This window comes from Stegostoma tigrinum, chromosome 15, assembly GCF_030684315.1.
Source record: "Stegostoma tigrinum isolate sSteTig4 chromosome 15, sSteTig4.hap1, whole genome shotgun sequence".
In the NCBI taxonomy this organism is placed as follows: domain Eukaryota; kingdom Metazoa; phylum Chordata; class Chondrichthyes; order Orectolobiformes; family Stegostomatidae; genus Stegostoma; species Stegostoma tigrinum.
This window is the reverse complement of record NC_081368.1, coordinates 1609300-1629823: the sequence shown is the minus strand read 5'-3', so window position 1 is coordinate 1629823 and position 20524 is coordinate 1609300. Positions and strand designations below refer to the sequence as shown.

The following is a 20524-nucleotide window of genomic DNA, read 5'->3' as shown; positions in this document are numbered from 1 at the left end:
CGTCCCGGCCTCCACTGCACTCCATGGCAATGAATTCCACAAGCCCATTACTCTCTGGCTGAAGAATCGTCCCCTCATTTCCATTTTAAATTTACTCCCTCTGATTCTAAGGCTATGCCCACGGGTCCTAGTCTCCCCGCCTAACGGAAACAACTTCCCAGTGTTCACCCCTTCTAACCATACATTATCTTGTAAGTTTCTATTAGATCTCCCCTCAACCTTCTAAACTCTAATGAGTACAACATCAGGATCCTTAGCCGTTCATCATACGCTAAACCTACCATTCCAGGGATCATCCATGTGAATCTCCGCTGGACACGCTCCAGGGCTAGTATGTCCTTCCTGAGGTGTGGGGCCCAAAATTTGTCAATTAAACCTGCCAAACCACTCAGAACTTTCTGACTGACAACAAAAGACAATCAGAATCTTAATAATTAGCAGCATTGGAATATTGTTTTCAAGTATAAACAAACATTGGGGTTCCCTGGAGCTCAGATATAGGGTATCATATTGATGGAAACAATCTCCCATTCTGTATTTTCAGGGCTGGAGTCACATGTTGGTTAACATTTCATTCGGGATTATTCTTTGTTCAACAGAGCAAGTACAAGAAAAATTAAGAGAAATTCAAAACGATGGAGGTTTTTGATTGAGTAGAAAGGGGAGGAATTGTTCTCAGTGACAGGATCGTTAAAAAGAGGTACAATATTACAAGGCACTTAGTAAAACGCAAAAAAATGAGATGATAAAACACATGACACACTGAGTGCTGTGAGCTGTAACACACACGGGTAACGGAAGCATTTTCAACAGAAACTTACAAAAAAGGAGTTGGAAATCTACACCAAGAACAAAACCTTTCCAATGCTATGGAAAGGAAAAAGGAGTGAGTCAGGTCACTTAGATTAGTTTTACCAAAGAGTCAATGCAGATTTGCTGGGCTGAATAGCCTCGTTCTCTGCTGTGTGTTTGTGATAATCGCCTACAGCAGTTTCCTGATTAAGATGTGAACAATCTACCAACCAGCTCAACAAATATAATACAAACTGCTACTAAGTTTTATAATTCTGATCCATGAAAACTAGAAAAATCATTACAACATCTGTCTATAAGGAAAAAAGAACTCTTTTATTTGTTTCCAAGTTCAGATGAAAATATCTAAATTATTGAATTGATTTATTCAAAAACTTCTTATATAAATATTCACAAAAATAAGAAATACAGTAAAACAATCAGAAACTGTGGACAATTGAATCAAATAAATAGCTTAATATTATTAACATCAGGTAAAACGTACCATTTCTAAAGTGATTATTTTTTGGAGTGTAGTAGCTTGAGATTTGTGTTCTGCACAAAATGCTAGTTACACTCAAAAAAAACACAACTAGCCTCACAGACACAGACAGAAATAGGTGTTCACCTGCTTTTGTAATTAAAAACTTGACAAGTGCAATTTAATTATCCTGTTCCAGAATATAAATAAAATACAAAAAAAAGCATTTTCACTGAAATGCACATGGAGACTGAATGCCATTCTTGTGAACATTCATGACAGAATGGAGCTCACAGTAACACTTCCAGCTATTACCGTGTGACACACTTTTCACAGGACAAGGGGGAACGGGAATAATTAGTGCTTGTGCAAAAATAAAACCCTGCACGGTCTCGAGCTATTTCCAAGTGCATTACCCGACCAATGCATCCTATGAGTGTGCTCCTTGATAGGAGTATAAGATCACTGACATAGAACTTGCAGAGTTTGGTTTGTGATAGATAGCTGAACAAAAACTCCTGAAACTGCAGTCGGAACTTGTTATTATGGCACAAGTTTGGTCAAATTTTGTTGATGTAGAATAAAGTCAGTAGCAAACCTGGGAGGAAAATTAGTCTGCAATAACAAAATTTTGTTTAGCAAGAAATGCTGAAGTGGTAACACATTATTTAGAAGATTTAAAGCTTCACTTCCTGAGTGTCTATGGTTCAGTTCCACTTTATCAAAGATACATCACTTCGAATGCTAAACCACTTCACAGGGACAATGGAATACAATAAGCCTATTTAAAACTGTTTATCTGCTAAGTTACTGAGGCGTTTCATGTGCCCTTTCAAATCTGATGCTTTATGTGTGCAATAAGAATAAGATATCAAATGCATTTTTGAACAATTACAAATGTGGTACGGTTTTACTAGAATGACGATACTCCCACACTTGGAATGAACTTTTCAACTACAATGAAGACCTCCTCAGCTTTCCTTCAGTTTTAGCTCACTAACATTCATTTCTCTTTTTAACCTGCTCACTGTTTCGTACAAGAACACGAGGGCATATTCAGACAAAGCTCACTTGTAACTAACGTTGCCTCAGTGCACTGGGGCTGTGGTTTTCTGTTTACAAGCTGTAGGCTGCTGCATCGAGACACAGGATGTACTTGACAAGCATCTACAGCCAGAAGGCAGTCCTTGCTAAAGGGTGCGAGTTTAATCACAAATTAATAAGTGGAACAAAATACACCCCCCCCACCCAGCAAGCTGCTCATTAGCAACATCTGACATTCCGTCCCCACCCCACTACCGTGGGGATTTAGACAGCAGTAATGATTATTTACGAGAGAATTCCCGGTGACTCGGAAACTGGGTGCACAGTTCGCCACACCAGATATGACAGCCTGAGGTACACAGACCAATGGTCACTTATTGCAGAGCTTTGCTAAGGCAGACTGTAGGTTAGCGTCAACTGATAACAATCAGGCCTAAATTATCACTTGGCAATTGGTGCAAGGAACAGTCACTTTAATGTCAGTTTCTTGCACCATTTTACTGAAAGGGATAATTCACTGGAGCAGTTGAGTAGGAGGCTGAGCTTCGTTATTCTTGATCTTGCACTGTTTTTCGAATGCTGCACTTTTTGTATGCTCCTAAGAGGAATATGATGGGGCATTGGCAATTTGGATCACTGCTAGTAAAAGGAGTGATTAGGGAATGTTGAAAAATTGGAATGCTGTTGTTACTGGAATGTACTTCGTTGCTAATTATAGGATTGGCGATTCCCGGTGAAATATTCTGCAGTTCTAAACAATGAGCCAGTGGCAAAACACCTGAGCCTTTCTACCTGACCGTAGACTTAACGTCACGTTTTAACAGAAGGAATTAAAGCTGAAAGATACCAAAGTAAGTGGCACTGTCATAACTGAGCAACTCTGGATCTGTCACAGTCACAAACAGTTTATCTCCTGTTTTCAGCTGAAACACACCCCCTTGATTGATTGAGTTGAAACTAGCAGCTTGCTTTTTATCGACTGGTGTTTTCGATGCCTTCATGAGTAGCGTGGTTTGCTCCTTCATTCTTTGCAGATAGATGTACTGAAGAAATGGGGCGTTGGATGAGTGGAGAGTCGTGTTGCTGGACAGTCGGAAACTAACCTGACAGTAAACGTAGTAAAAGCCAGGCTCAGTGATAACAAGCTTACCACTGGTATAGTTTATATTGTGTGTAAAAGCTGGGAAACCTTCAGCCATCCATTGCTTTATTGGCTTGCCTTTGTCATTGGGAAAGTTGGTCTCTAATAAAAGAACAGGAAGTAATTTATTAGTGAAAGGATCATACTTGAATGGACTGCACAATTTCAACATAAAAAAAACATGCAACAAAGTCTAACTGATGTAGGCTAGTTGTTGGAACACAATAATGGGAACCCAAACATTAGAATCTAAAAGCTTTGCATTATTTTAGAATTGTCTTGGTTCCAATCAGACTGCCTCTTTCCCAAGCCCCTGAGTGTTCACTGTTGACTGATCCAAAAGTGAACTAAAACAAGCTATTGACCGTGTAGTGTCGCCAGAACAATTTTATTTAATTCTAAACCAGTTCTTTAGCATGGTGTCCAATCACATAAAGGACATCTCAATAGTGATCAAAACTCATTATTTGAATTCTTGTGAACCTATCTCATTTGGAAAGGATTTGCTATGATGCCCATATTTTTTCTCAAGGCATCACAGAATACTTCTTAGCCAGCGAATTTTTATTGAAGTGGCATCACACGAGCAAGTAATTGCAAAACAAGATTCCACAACAGATGTAATGATCAGTTAAGACATCAGATAGTGTTTATTCCAGGAAATATGATTGCTGGAAAATGAGGGAAACTCATTTACTGCTCTGAAAGTGTGTTGGGATGTTTTATGTTCATTTGAGGAGGCTCAATGCTTCAAACAAAGTGTAACACCTTATCTCGGACTAACACATCACTACAGCAACACTGCAACATTACTGTGATATCACTGCAACAGGATGGTGACATCGCTGTGACATCACTGCAACACTGTGACATCATATGACATCACTGCTTCATCAATGCAACACCACCGTATCTGCCTATAATATGAGCTCAAGTCCAAGAGTGGGGCTGGAATGAAACACCCACCTTTCTGAAGCTCTGAACTAATGACCCAAAATTTTTGACATTCCATGTGGTGGTACAGTACCCAAGTGTTGGTGACAGACTTTCTCGTGTCTCAGAGAGATGAGAGCTGCCCTCATGAGTGTACCTTGGCAACGTCATTGTACTATAGGGATTCAGGTGCATGACTGTCAAATTTCAAATAAAAGTGAAACACCAAAAATGACGGAAACCTGACATAAAGACAAAGTGCTGGAAAAATCTCAGCAGATGTGGCAGTGTCTGTGGAGAGAATAAGCAGAGCTAACTTTTCCAGTCTGAAATGAACAGTCATATTGGTTCTCTCTCGCAATTCTCCTCTTCTCATATTGACACTATTACTGACAGGCAGTGTAATTCCATCAGTTCTGTCCTTTTTAACCAGGTCCACATGGAGGAGGGATGGCGGCGAGGGGCTGAGGTGAGCCAATGGGAGGGTGAGGGCAGACATCGGGCAAATGGAAAAGGTGAAGTTAGAGGAATGTAGAGAGATGGACACTAGTTTCTCACTTCAATTGGGATCTCATCGGATTAGAATCAAAAGAGCAGAAAGTCAATGGAACTGAACTCTGCCCCCGGCCTCAAGCAGTCCTCCCAGACTCTATGGGGGGACAGATTCTTTTAGTTATGGGCCAGGTGCTGGAAAATGGGATGAAAATAGTGAGCTGTTATGACTGCTGTAGATGGGATGTACTGAAGGCCCACTTTCTGTGCTGTCAATCTCTGTGGCTCTATGGTGCGCGGTCATACTGGGCAGAAACAATGCGGTTAGCTCAGTGTCAAGCTGTAAATAGGCACGGGCCTGGGAACCAAACTGTTGGTCATTATGAGGTTGATGTTCTGACTCAGAAACCTTAAGGGGGCTGAGCTGGTTAATGTAAAAGGTCACACCTGTACAGAAATCTCTGCTCAGCTTCTACCCCAGGTTCAAACACATTGTGTAATAACCAGAGAATGATCTTACTCTCATTATCCCAACAGAGAAATAACACTGACAACTGGCAGGTCAATAACGCTGTAACCTGCGCATTTTCTATAGTTTGGGCAAATTGTGTCCCATGTATGGACTTTATTCTTAATTTTTTATAAATTAATTTTTAAATGACCTACCCACTATGCATTGGGATCTGACCATGCTTTAGGAATTGATGTGGGATGGGTATTTGACTATGTAGGGGCTGGGGGATGGACCTGGGAGACATTACACATCCTGGGGTCATTTCGCAACAACCTCCACTCCCTCTCCTAACCATGCTTGTTCAATATTTTCAAAGGATGTGGGCATCTCTGACAGGGCTCAGCATTTATTGCCCGTCCCTAGTTGCCCCCATTGAGAAGGTGGGGGTGAGCTGCCTTTTGAACTGCTGCAGTCCATGTGCTGTGGACCCACAATGTCCTTATGGAGGGAATTTCAGGGTTTTGACCCAACGACACTAAAGAAATTATGATATATTTCCAAGTCTGGATGGTGAGTAGGGCTTGGAGGGGAACTTGCAGGCGGTGGTGTTATGGATTGGGTCGACTACTAGCCCCTTGTGGCCAATATTACTCATGGTGTAAAAACGTTCTCTCTCGCAATTCTCCTCTTGTCCAGATCTTACGTCTGTCCCCTTCCTCTTCAGAGTGATGCATACAAATCACCCAGGGCATCTGAGTTACTGACACCATGTACCTTATAGTTGGGGACTATAGACTCTGAGATAGGCCTTACAATCTTCTCTCATCATGCAGCTGATTGGGAATCTCTCGCAATATCACTACCTGCTATTGGTACGTGCTGAAAATGTTTGCAGGTTGGTGATCAAATCATTTCACTGTGTTCTGATCACACCCTGGATGTGAGTTTGCTCACTGAGCTGGAAGGTTAGTTTTCAGACGTTTCGTCACCATTCTAGGTAACATCAGTGGCCTCCAACGAAGCGCTGGTGTTATGTCCCGTTTTCTATTTATCTGGTTAGGTTTCCTTGGGTTGGTGATGTCATTTCCTGCGTTGGTGATGTCATTTCCTGTTCTTTTTCTCAGAGGATGGTAGATGGGCTCCAAATCAATGTGTTTGTTGATGGAGTTCCGGTTGGAATGCCATGCTTCTAGGAATTCTCGTGCAAGTCTCTGTTTGGCTTGTCCTAGGATGGATGTGTTGTCCCAATCAAAGTGGTGTCCTTCCTTATCTGTAGGTAAGGATACTAGTGATAGTGGGTCATGTTGTTTTGTGGCTAGTTGATGTTCATGTATCCTGGTGGCTAGCTTTCTGCCTGTTTGTCAAATGTAGTGTTTGTCACAGTTCTTGCAAGGTATTTTGTAGATGACATTCATTTTATTTGTTGTCTTTTAAGTTCATTTGCTGCTGTTTTAGTGTGTTGGTGGGTTTGTGGGCTACTCTGATGCCAAGAGGTCTGAGTAGTCTGGCAGTCATTTTGGAAATGTCTTTGATGTAGGGGAGAGTGGTTATGGTCTCTGGGTGTGTTTTGACTGTTTGTTTGGGTTTGTTGCTGAGAAATGGGCGGACTGTGTTCATAGGGTACCCATTCTTTTTGAATACGCTGTACAGGTGATTTTCCTCTGCTCTGCGTAGTTCCTCTGCGAGCCACTACACACTGCAGCTCAGAGGAACTACGCAGAGCAGAGGAAAATCACCTATACAGCGTATTCAAAAAGAATGGGTACCCTATGAACACAGTCCGCTGATTTCTCAGCAACAAACCCAAACAAACAGACAAAACGGGCTCAGAAACCATAACCACTTTCCCCTACATCAAAGACATTTCCGAAATGACTGCCAGACTACTCGGACCTCTTGGCATCAGGGTAGCCCACAAACCCACCAACACACTAAAACAGCAGCTAATGAACTTAAAAGACCCTATACAGACAACAAATAAAATGAACGTCCTCTACAAAATACCTTGCAAGAACTGTGACAAACACTACATTGGACAAACTGGCAGAAAGCTAGCCACCAGGATACATGAACATCAACTAGCCACAAAACGACATGACCCACTATCACTCGTATCCTTACATACAGATGAGGAAGGACACCACTTTGATTGGGACAACACATCCATCCTCGGACAAGCCAAACAGAGGCACGCACGAGAATTCCTGGAAGCATGGCATTCCAACCGGAACTCCATCAACAAACACATTGATATGGAGCCAATCTACCATCCCCTGAGAAAAAGAACAGGAAATGACATCACCAACGCAGAAAATGACATCACCAACCCAAGGAAACCTAACCAGATAAATAGAAAACGGGACATAACACCAGCGCTTCATTGGAGGCCACTGATGTTACCTAGAATGGTGATGAAACGTCTGAAAATGAACCTTCCAGCTCAGCGAGCAAACTCACATCCAGAACCTCAACCTGAACATAGAACATAGAACATAGAACATAGAACAGTACAGCACAGAACAGGCCCTTCAGCCCACAATGTTGTGCCGACCATTGATCCTCATGTATGCACCCTCAAATTTCTGTGACCATATACATGTCCAGCAGTCTCTTAAATGACCCCAATGACCTTGCTTCCACAACTGCTGCTGGCAACGCATTCCATGCTCTCACAACTCTCTGCGTAAAGAACCTGCCTCTGACATCCCCTCTATACTTTCCACCAACCAGCTTAAAACTATGACCCCTCGTGCTAGCCATTTCTGCCCTGGGAAATAGTCTCTGGCTATCAACTCTATCTATGCCTCTCATTATCTTGTATACCTCAATTAGGTCCCCTCTCCTCCTCCTTTTCTCCAATGAAAAGAGACCGAGCTCAGTCAACCTCTCTTCATAAGATAAGCCCTCCAGTCCAGGCAGCATCCTGGTAAACCTCCTCTGAACCCTCTCCAAAGCATCCACATCTTTCCTATAATAGGGCGCCCAGAGCTGGACGCAGTATTCCAAGTGCGGTCTAACCAAAGTTTTATAGAGCTGCAACAAGATCTCACGACTCTTAAACTCAATCCCCCTGTTAATGAAAGCCAAAACACCATATGCTTTCTTAACAACCCTGTCCACTTGGGTGGCCATTTTAAGGGATCTATGTATCTGCACACCAAGATCCCTCTGTTCCTCCACGCTGCCAAGAATCCTATCCTTAATCCTGTACTCAGCTTTCAAATTCGACCTTCCAAAATGCATCACCTCGCATTTATCCAGGTTGAACTACAAATCTTCTCAAAGCTCGCTGATCACACCCTCCTTGGCCATCAAGCCCTGGGGAGGTAGTCACAGACCAGGACAAGAAACATTGCACTGGAAACTCTTCCCCCATTGTCCTTCCTCCATCAGTGATGGGAACAGGTTTCCTTATCTACCTTCTCCAAACCTATCACTCTCTCCTTCCCTATCAAATCTCCTTAGCTCCAAAGAGGACAACTCCAATTTTTCCAATACCCTGCCTCCTCACCTTGTCACTACATTCCACCCTTCTTCAAATAGTTCTGCATTTGAGGCCATTCCTAACCTTCCCAGAGTTCACTGACCCGAACTGACTGCAATACTTGACTTGTGGCCTAACCAGAATTTTGTAAGATTCAATGTTACTTCCCTGCTATTTCAAAACCTCTACTTCTGATACTGAAGATCCTCCATACTTTGTCAAAAACTCTTTCTATCACCCAGGTCCCTATTTTACCCAATATTCCAAGATCATTTCTGCTTTGCTAATAAAGCCATGGCCATAGCACTGAGCCTTGTGCAAATCATCTTGCCCTGTCTCCAGTCAACACAATTGGTTCCCAATATTAAAGCTACCCATCAATGCATGAACTACACATCAACAGAATGTTGAGGCCCAAGTAGGGAGTGACACACACCAGCTTTAACACTGTCTCACTTCACCTCTAACTGCAGAAAGAAGATCCAGGGGCCAGCCACAAGTACAAGAGCAATGATCTTACACAGACATGGAGTTCCCAACAGCCTTCTCATAGATACATGCCTAGCTCAGTACTTCCAGTGTAACTGTGAATTTGTTACAGCCCCATCCCCTCTATCACACCCACCCCACCTCCTCCCCCACCAACATACTCTGTCTGATCACCCACGCCCCCACCTCGTCCTCAATGTACCACCACCCCATCCACTCGTATAAACACACAGACACACACACACACACACACACAGTTGCAGCGGTCGGACAGTAATTTGAGTGAAGCCAATCTCTTACCTGGTCTGTTGTGGGGGTGGTTGGTGGCGATGAGGTGAGCTGCTGTCCTTTGAAGTTTGATGATGCTGCCTATTGTTGGAGCAGGGTGATTCCCTAAAAATCAAGATCAGCAACAGTGAAGGAAACTTAATTAGAACCACACACAGTCAGGCTTTCAGCTCCAAAAACCCCTCCCCATCCCCTCTCTCACACCCACCCCACGTCCTCCCCACTCCCCCTCCCCTCTCTCACACCCACCCCACCTCCTCCCCACTCCCCATCCCCTCTCTCACACCCACCCCACCTCCTCCCCACTCCCCATCCCCTCTCTCACACCAACCCCACCTCCTCCCCACTCCCCCTCCCCTCTCTCACACCCACCCCACCTCCTCCCCACTCCCCCTCCCCTCTCTCACACCCACCCCACCTCCTCCCCACTCCCCATCCCCTCTCTCACACCCACCCCACCTCCTCCCCCACCACCATGCTCTCTCTGACCACCCACCCCCCCACCTCGCCCTCAATGTACAACCACCCCATCCACTCATATAAACACACAGACACACACACACACACACACACACACACACACAGACACACAGATGCAGACACACACACACACACACACACACACACACACACACACACACACACACACACACACACCATCAGTATTAAAAGAACAAAAGAATTCTTTGATTACTGATTGTGTAGCACGGAATAGTTTCTGTTTTGGTCTGTGCCATTTCAACAAGCCATTGTTGTTCTTGTGCATAAATAGAAAAATGTTTGTATATCTGTGGTATATGATGTGCCAAAGACTTTTTACACAGTCTCTGACAGCATTTTTCAAACCCATGATCACTTCTGTCTAGAAGGACAAGGGCAGCAGATACATGAGAACACCACCCCCTGCAAGTTCCCCTCCGAACCACTCTCCATCCTGACTTGGAAATATATCGCCGTTCATTCAGTGTTGTTGGGTCCAAATCCTGGAATTTCCTCCCTCAGGGCATCATGGGTTAACCTACAGCATGTGGACTGCAACGGTTCAAGAAGGAAGTTCACCAGCTCCTTCTCAAGGGGGCAACTACAGACGGGCAGCAAATACTGGCCCAGCCAGCGACACCCACATCCCATGAGGGAATAAGGATGAAGTAAGTGTTTTTTGAAGTGTAGACGTTGCTATAATGCTGGAAGCATAGCAGCTAGTTTACACACAGCAAGTTCCCACCAGCAAGTGACCAGATTAGAGTATTAGCAATGTTCATTAGGGATTACTATAGTCCAGGACACCAGCATTACCTCCCTTGCTCCTGTTAAGGGGGTTCTAGCTGAGAAGGAGGAAGAGTACATATCCCCTCACTGGAGTATCAATCCGGATCTTCTGCTTAAATCTAGAGAGTAGGATCTGATCCCACACTTCCAGCTCAGATGTGTTTGTGCTAACAAATTGAGCAAAGGCTACAGTCATCAATGTGGACAAAATATTATCTCCAGCGCTCACCATTAACAGCAGACTCCTGCTGCACAATATACATGAAAGAGGAAGTTGGAAGGAAGCAACATGTTGAGCTACATTTTGTGCACAAACAAAAAGCATCAATGTTCTAGAGGGTAAGAGATCAGATCTTAGCATCTACCAACATTACAATGAGTTTCTGCTCTGTATGTGCTATATCGCCAGCTCTAAATGTGATATATCGCCATTTTAGGGAAGTACTATGTAATATGTGAAATTGCAGGGGTTGAGAAATGACTGATCACTCAACCATTACTTTTCTTAACGTGACTGAAAGGTGGCATTCAGAAAGGTGGCTTTGGAAAAGCTAATGCTCTGAAACAGGCAGCTAACGTACACAAAACTGCAACAAACATTTAGGAATGAAAGTGTTCGGTCAAAAGCAATAGTGGAAATAGAAAAGCAGACCAATGTCTAATTTCAATTTACCAAAGGCACAGAATCATATATAACGGAAAGAGGCCATTCATTCCATTGTGAGTGTGCTGGCTGTTTAGAGTATGATTAGCTCCACAACCCTTACCTTCCCTGTTAGCCCCTGGAAAGAATTCCTTTTCACTAACATTTATCCAATTTCCTTTTGGAAGTTACTGTTGCGCTACAGTGCAACCGGGAAAAGGCACTAAATACTGCCTTTCCAGTGCTGCCCATATCCCATGAACAAATCAAAAGTTAATACACACTTGATGTAGACTCTATCAGTGAAGTAAAGACATTTGGTCTTTGCCCTGAATCTGAAAGGCCCCTGACTATCACACATTACCCTTATGGCTTTCTCACAGTGGCTTTATAGTTTCTGAACCTGTTTCTTGCTGGGTGAAGTGGCACGCTGACAGCCATAACCTGCAACATGCAGCGACTTGGCTTCTGACTGTAACTGAGGCTGAGAGTTTAATTTATCCCTGAGATCAAAGCTGGTTTCTAAACTCCAGCTGAAGCAGCCACTCTCTGCTTTTACATTTCACTGGTGATTAATTTAGGAAACAAATCTCCCCTGAAATCAGTTGGTGAGGTTTTTGAAAATGTTTCTAATGTTTCTGAGAGCACAGTTGTGACTTGGCTCTTATCATGATACTGTACAGCTCCTCTCATTGGCTGTTGGAGATTTTCAATTCAGTTAAAATAAGGCAATTGCAAACTAGGGCTGTCGTAAAATACAAATCCTTCATCAAAGTGTTGGAATGAATTAAAGGATATTTGCTGCATTTAGCTGTTCAGACTTGTATGTGACTTCACACTGATACCCACTGGAATCAGTTTCAGGGATAGTAGGAACTGCCAATGCTGGAGAATCCGAGATAACAAGGTGTAGAGCTGGATGAACACAGCAGGGCAAGCAACATCTTAGGAGCAGGAAAGCTGACGTTTCGGGCCTAGACCCTTCCTCAGAAAGGGTTTACATCTTTTCTGAAGAAGGGTCTAGGCCCGAAACGTCAGCTTTCCTGCTCCTAAGATGCTGCTTGGCCTGCTGTGTTAATCCAGCTCTATACCTTGTTATCTCTGAATAAGTTAGTCAGTCATATTAAACCCAAGGCTGCCTTGGAAAGAGGAGAGTTTCCACCTCCCTCTACAACATTCTATGAAGTCAGTCAAACAGTGATGCTCCGAGGCACCAACATTACCAACAGACCACACTCGGGCAACCCATTCCAGGCTGGATCACTGGCTACAGGCTTGGACAGTGGTGGGATCTGTTTAATATATACCTCCCACTTCCACACACCGACCCACCCACCCACACACACACACACCCACACTCTCTGTCCCACACTAATACTTACACCCACACACACCCCACCCCCCCCACACACACACTCTCTCTCACACTCACTAACTCGCACACACACACACACACACTCACACACACACCCACACACACTCACACACACACTCACTGTCCCACACTAATACTCACACCCACACACACACCTCACCCCACACACACACATACACTCTCTAATACTCGCTAACTCACGCACACTCACACCCACACACACACACACACTCTCTGTCTTTCACACACACACACAAACACACACACACACACACACACACACTGTCTCACTCACACACACACACACACACACACACACACACACACACACACACACACACACACACACACACACACCACTCCTTAGGTTTAGTTTGATAAGTTACACTGTTATTAAAAAGATGATGTCTCATAAATTTCTACTTTGTAGCTGACCTGAAATTTCATCAGTTTACAGTTGTCTTTTTGATTGCTTTAACAAAGTGCCAACATCATTAGACTAGGCCACAGTGAGGCAGCTTAGCACCAAATTCATCCTAATATCCATTAGCTAGCGGACATGCCCAGAATTGAAGCCATCAACCCATCTTATTGATGGAGAAATGGTCATTAAGGCCTTATCTACGTTCTGTAGACTCCTTTGTGAAGCTTATGTTAGATTATCAGGAATAAGAGAGTGGGATGAGCTGGGAGTTACCTATCTGCATTTCTTGTCTTGGGCCTTCATGGTGATGTTCTTCAGTGTTGTTCACTAGGTACTGAAATAAGAGAAAAACACTGTGAGTATGAGGAAGCATGGAGTCAGGGACAGAGAATGCTGGAGAAGCTCAGCAGGTCCTGCAGCATCTCTCAGATCCACACACACTGCCAGGCTAGCTCCAGCACTCTCTGTACTTCTTTCAGATTTGCAGCAGTGGCAGGATTTGGCTTTTATTTGAGAAAGGGCAGAAATGAGGTTATTTATCCCATTGCACTCTCAGTCTGTGTGATCCTTCTTTGATGCTGAAAAATAACTACACCAACTTCAGAGTCAAGATTCCTTTTTACAATCCACCCCTAGATAAAGCAAACAGTGCTTTTAATATTCTGTTGTCCTAAAGTTCCCTGCTTGTTGTTGAATCAAACACGTCCCAGTCCAAATGGGGAAGCCATGACTTTGTATGGCACCTTGCTGTACCTCAGGCACATCCTAAACTTACAGCTGGGGAGGGGCACAGTGTGTGCTTACAGAGGTTAGGCAGTGCTCCAGGAAGAGCTAGACACGGTACCAGCTCTTTGTGGCTTTGGTGAAGTTAGTTGAAGGAGGAATGATCTTCAACCTTTCTGCACCACCCCCACCCTGTGACTCCCTCAGCTCTGCACCAGCAGTCACACACAATACTAAACAATTCACCAAGTCTCTCAATGAACCATTTCTTTCCTGGAACAAGGTTTTATCAAATGCTTCCAACATTATAACAAGGTAAGAGACTATAATTTAAAATCTCCTACAGCTCATCACCCTCCCCATCTCCAAATGACATTCTCCCAGACCCTGCTGCCCACAGGTCCCTGGCTCCACAATCTTAAAGGCCATTCTTTTACACTCTATGACCAGCCTCTGTACGCACACAGCTTGGACAGAAATGAAATGTTGCCCCTGGTGTTCTTATTAACACATTGACTGGTCTGAATTCTGCTCGCTGTTAATTCTACATCTTCAGAACTAGCAGAATTCCATAATTCCCTGGTGGACTCACTGAAGAACTAAGCCCCTGAATTCGATTCAATGTTTAAAATGGTGATCCTAATCTTGCTGTCAATCTTCAAAAGCAGAAACAAATAGTTCTGTTTTTGTGCAGTTTGACCCACTTTAAATCATCGAATTTAGACACATCTAAAGATTGACATAGTGATCACACTAATGGAACCATTTGTACAAGAAACAGGTCATTTTCTGTTACTAGAAAGTTGGTCTATGTTGGATGAAATGTCATGTCATTACCTTTAAGAAGTGCTGGAACCGATATCTTTCTCCTTCACAGAAATGTTTGTTCTTCTCGATCTGATCCTTACTTTCACACTTTTTTAGAATCTGCAGGAACATAGATTCTGGTTCCGTGTTCATTATGTCCTGAACCTTTTGGGAAATGAGAAAAAAGGAACAACATACAAACCAGCCCATTGATGCGGGGAATGTTGAAAGGACAGAACGAGAGTGACCGCCCCTCAGTGTAACCCATCGCCCCCAACCCCTTACCTTCCTAAGTGTCTCCTCTAATATACCCTCAGATACCACCTTTAGTCTGCTGTGTGATTCGCCAACTTTAGGTACATTTAAGTCGTCATTGGATAAACATATGGACGTACATGGAATAGTGTAGGTTAGATGGGCTTGAGATCGGTATGACAGGTCGGCATAACATCAAGGGCCGAAGGGCCTGTTCTGTTATGTTCTATGTTCTATGTGTCCAATGAACCTCCACAAGGAGGGCACGTTTTGTCTCGGGTTAATCCAGCATGAACTATTCAAAAAAAAGCTCAATTTTCCTGGTGCTTGCAAGTTTTAAATGATCACCGTTTTACTTTTGAGAGTCATTATCCCGGACAGTAAGCAGCATTTTCCTGGATTTTTGTTTAAAGATAAACTCCCAAAGTGGTTTTACATAGAGCGCCATTGGGGGTTTAGGTGTAATTTCCCTGAATTTAGAAAATATTTTACAATATCCAACTGCAGACAGGGACACAATATTAAAGACAGACGGTGGGGTTGACCCGAGAGAGCTCAGCAGTAGATCTAACAGCTGGGCAGAAGCTCTGGCCCGTTTTCTCTCACCTTCTGCAGTTTGATTGAGAAGTAGACGTAGAGTAAAGCGCTTGAGACCATATGAGCGAGCAGGAACGCAGCCAGAAGGTAGATGAAGGCTCGCACTGCTATAGAGGCTTGCTGCTGGCCAGCTCTCTGCTCCTCCGGAGACTTGCGTGATGCTTCGTTCATGTTCTCAACGGCTGCAGAGACAGTGAAAACAGTGCCCTCTCTCAGACTGGAGTGACCTCCGCGCAGCATTCAATCTCTTGTCATCTCACACCTTTCAGGAAACTCACCAAGTTATACCGCACACGGCACCGTTCTCCAACCCCACACTTCCTGCCTGGAAAATATGTTTCGGCGTGGTCAGGTTTATAGAGTAGCTAGTGGTAGCAAAGCCCTCTTCAATGTTCACCTTCAGTTTCCCCTCTCACTAGATCACATGAAACAGGATCTTGTCTTAGTCGCCTCTTTAATCCAGTTCTGTTGTTTGAAACCAATACTCGAAGTTAATCTCTTCATCAATTGGTATTTCCTGTATTAGTTATTTGTCTATTTCTAACTTTTTTGGTTTGTAAAGTTACTTTTTTCCCATTTACAGGATGATTTGTTTCCTAACTTATTTCCAAGCAAGGTTTTTACTTTTCAATCTTTGTGATGTCAGAACAGCTGAGAAGTTGCAGTGAGAGGTCCAACATTTCAAAACCTAAAAGCGGTGTCAGCATCACCTTTCTCCCGCAGCTTCTTCATTCCATTTTCATGTTTGCTTTACACAGCTTTTCTGAACCAGAGAACTTGCAGCTGGAACACCCACATTCTCACTTACTAAAGTAATCTTTGCTGACTGTCAGTGCACTCTTGTAGAGTTGAATTCATATCTCCTTAGCAAACGGTGTCAATGTGCCCAATAACATTGCGCAGCTTCTTCTAAAACACTGATGGAGAAATTACACTTCCAACAAGGCCAGTACTGAATACAATTCGTCAATGTCACGGTAGGTTCGCCCCCAGGCACCGCAGAGAATGTCTCTGCTACAGGAGATCTCCACTAGCTTCCAAACCAAAACCCTGGCTCAGCTTCCACTGCAACATTTAACTTGGTTTTTGGAGGGTAGGAGCTGCACTTTAGGAAAGGTGTGACAGCATCAAATAGGGTGCAGGAAACACAAATAGCCTGAATCGATTGGAGTGCGCTGAGACTGGTCTCCTGTGAGAAGATTGAGAGGAAACTTGATCAAAATTATGAGGGGTCTGGGCAGAGAAGGTGTTCCCTTTTTGTGGAAACTTTGAGAACCAGTGGATACAGCTTTAGGTTGATCGGCAAAGGAAAATGACAAGGAGAATGGGAAGAAAGGGTTTCACAGGGAGTGGATGGGATCTGGAATTGGGATTAGGAGCCAGAGTTAGGATTAGGGTCTGGAACATGCTGTCTGAGAGTATGCTGGAGGCACATTCAATCAATGCTCTCAAAAAGGAATTGAATCATTATCTGAAAAGGAAGGCTTCCCCAAGCCCATGGTGAGAAGACAGAGGAATGGCACTCAGTGAATCTTTATCCCAAAGGCTGGCACTGACATGCCAGGCTGAACAAGCACCACTTATAACACAGGATCATTTGGTCAGTGATCAGGGAATCTGGGGATCGTAGATCTGGGAATTGTAGAGTAATATCATTGAATTGTAGCTATGCCTTTTAGAACAATCTAATTCCTATAATCCTGTAAATTTTTCCCACAGGTATTTATCCATCATCCTTTGGGAAGCTCTGAGTGGGGGTGGAGGGGGTGGGAGGGGGTTGGGGAAGGGGATGGGGAGCGGAGGTGGAGGAGGTGTGGGAGAGTTGTGGTGGGGGTGGAGGGGGTGGGAAGGGGACGGGGAGGGGAGGGGGTGTGGGAGAGTTGTGGTGGGGTTGGAAGGGGTGGGAGGGAGATAGGGAGGGGGACGGGGAGGGGAGGTGGAGTGGGTGGTGGAAGGGAGGACGGGGTATGAGTGCAGACCATTTTTAGAAACGCAGAAACTAGAAGGTAGGCCATTCTGGCCCTTGAGCCTGTCCCACCATTCAACATGATCATCCAACTCCGTACCTGCTTTCTCTCCATGTCCTTTGATCCCTTTAACACTAAAAACGACCTAACTCCCTCTACAAAACACAGAATGTTCTGAACCACATTCTGTGGCAGAGAATTCCTCCCCACTCTCTGGGTGCCCACCCCATAATCCTTAGACCTTGGCCTCCTGGTTCTGGACTCCCCTGGTCATTGGAAACATCCTTCCTGTGTTCATCTTGGTCAATCCTGTTAGAACTTTATACCTTTTTATGAGAATATGTCTTCTTGATCACCTAATCTGTAGCTGTAGCTGCTTCTAGGGACCTGTGGACACACATACCAATGGCCCTCTGATCCTTGGTTGTTCCTTGGGTCCTATTGTTCAAGATGTACTCCCTTTTGCCTTGTATCTAAATGCAGCATTGCATACTGATACTTAAACAAAATGAATATTTAGCTGAGATTTGACTTACTTTTAACATTTTTAATTCCCCCATCAAATCCTTCCAGGATCTTACTGTCTATTCTGCGAGCTATCACCCAGGTCCTCTACCATTGTCTGAACTCAGAAGGGTCCTCGCCTTCCCTTGAGCAGCCCAGATTTTACTCTCGGCGTCATTGGCATCACAACTGCTCTGGAGCCCAAGTAGTGGAATTCTCTCTTTAAACCTCTTGGTGCCCCCTAAATCCCATCACTGACCAACCTTTGGTTGTTCGTACTAATGCGACGTCTTCTTAACAAAATGACAAATTTGGTCAGCTACGGTCTTGAGAGGTAATTTGTGAGGAATTGCTAATTTAGAAATGCTTCATAAATGTTACTTCTGTGAATTCCCTTGTGCCCCCTGAGTTTCACCTGATGCCTGGCCGTTAACACTTAGCGATATTCTGATCTGTGCGTACATTCCAATATGACACTTCCTTTGACTAAGATGACAGCAATTCACTGTCAATGTACAGCAATGACATTGTAAAAAAATTAATTCCCTTCTGTGAATGTCCTGCCTTAATACACCCAGCTGTGGGTTTACCACAGAAATGTGCAGAGCACAAACAAAGCAAGGCATCTGAAATTACTACAGGATGTGGGGAGCCCTTAAACTATGAGTTGCAACCAGGAGAGGAATATGATACTTAACAGTATGAACAAAGAGCAAAGATTGCTAACAATAAAAGATTTCAAACCCCTGGCTTCATTTGATTTGCTATTTTCATGTGGACCCCATCTCATTCATTTTTAGAAGGCACAATGCCTCTGTCAAAATAAAGATAACCTGCATTTCGATAGCACCTTTCACATATTTGCAAGGAATTTCACAGACAGTGATAGGCTTTGAGGTGTTATTAGAGTTCTGTCTGAATATTGAAGAATATTTGAGGGTCAAAATGATAAAACACACAGAGACCATGGTGGGGATCTGTCTGCTAATTGAGACGCAATTAGTTCAGTTCGAGAGGTGGCCTTTAACTTGTTGATATGGAATCAGTTTGGGTAGAGAAACCTCATTGAAGTGGTAACCTGTGGGCTCTGATTATAGGGTTCCCTAAGAATCATGACACTGTATGACAAAGTATACAGGAAAAAGTAAATGGGCCATGTTAGGAATGTGCCACAATAATTGTGGCTGACTTCAATCTCAATGGAGATTGGGAGAGACTGATTGCAGGAGGTTCGAACATCTGAACAAGGAACAGGAGCAGGCCACTCAGCCTTTCAGACCTACTCCCCCATTCAGTAAGATTATGGCTGATCTGATTTTAACATCAACTCTACATTCGTGTACGTTCCCGGTAATCTTTCATTCCCTCGTGATAGTGTGAATACATAGTCAGAGAGTGTATTCAGTACATTTTACAGCTAACCAAGCAGCAAGCTGCCCTTAATCCTGGTAATGGAAAATGAGGCAAGATTAATCAACATTGGTAATGCCACTGAATGAGTAATCCAGTACCCCTTGTGTTTGGGACCCAGGTCTGAATCCTGCCATGGCAGATGGTGGAATTTGAATTCAATAAAAATCTGAGATTAAGAATCAAATCATGACTGTGAATCCATTGTCATTTGTTGGAAAAACAATTCTGGGTTCACTAATGCCTTTAAGGTAGGAAACTGCTATCCTTATCTGGTCTGGCCTACATTTGACTCCGGACTCTCAGCAATGTGGTTGACTCCAAACTGTCCTTTTGGGATTTAGGGATGGGCAACTAAATGCTGGTTTAGCCAGGAATGCCGTCATCCCATGAATGAATAGAAAAAAAATCTCCAGCCCTCTGGGACCTCTCCTGTGTTTAAAGAGGATACAAAGATTTCCTGTGAGGCCCCAACATTTTCCTTCCCCACCTCCCTCAGGTCCTCAGGACTGTCTATCTTAATGTTTTTCAAAATGCCTAACACCTGCTCCTTTTTTTATATAAACAAGCCCTGGAATATCAAACCATCCTGAGACTTTTCATCCTCTATGCCCTTTTCCTTTGCGAATACTGCCGCAGAGTTTTTGTGAAATACTGATGTGGTCAGCAACATCACATGAATAAATAAGAAGAAACTCATGCTGAAGGAACCTTTAGATGATAACAACCACAACATCATAGACTTTTATGATCAGTTCGAAAGGAAGAAGTGTGGGTCCATGACTAGTGATTTGAAATTAAATAAAGGTAGCTATGAATATACAAAGGCAGATATGGTGAATGACATTAAAAGGTGGGTCAGTAGAAATGTAGTGGCAGTCTCTTAAGGAGGTAGTTAAAAACTTCAAGCAAAAATGTATCTTAGTGAGTCTCTTCCAGATCTGATACATCA

The 20524-nt window shown here is 43.6% G+C and overlaps 1 protein-coding gene across 1 annotated transcript; it reads right to left on the bottom strand.

The window, feature by feature from the left end:
• Positions 1-1249: 1249 nt before the first annotated feature.
• Positions 1250-15934, bottom strand: LOC125458914 (CD40 ligand-like). The gene is made up of 5 exons (XM_048544750.2): positions 15701-15934; positions 14870-15004; positions 13583-13643; positions 9611-9703; positions 1250-3560 (listed from the first exon to the last, which is right to left on the bottom strand). Exons 1-5 carry the CDS (start codon positions 15929-15931, stop codon positions 3148-3150), a joined length of 933 nt encoding a protein of 310 aa, XP_048400707.1. The 5' UTR covers positions 15932-15934; the 3' UTR covers positions 1250-3147.
• Positions 15935-20524: the final 4590 nt, after the last annotated feature.

Coding starts and splice junctions, on each gene's coding strand:
- LOC125458914 (XM_048544750.2), bottom strand. CDS start 15,931: ATGCTGCGCGGAGGTCACTCCAGTCTGAGAGAGGGCACTGTTTTCACT. Junction 15,005..15,700: donor TCTCAATCAAACTGCAGAAG/GTGAGAGAAAAC, acceptor ATTTCCCAAAAG/GTTCAGGACATAATGAACAC. Junction 3,561..9,610: donor CCACCCCCACAACAGACCAG/GTAAGAGATTGG, acceptor TTCTTTTATTAG/AGACCAACTTTCCCAATGAC.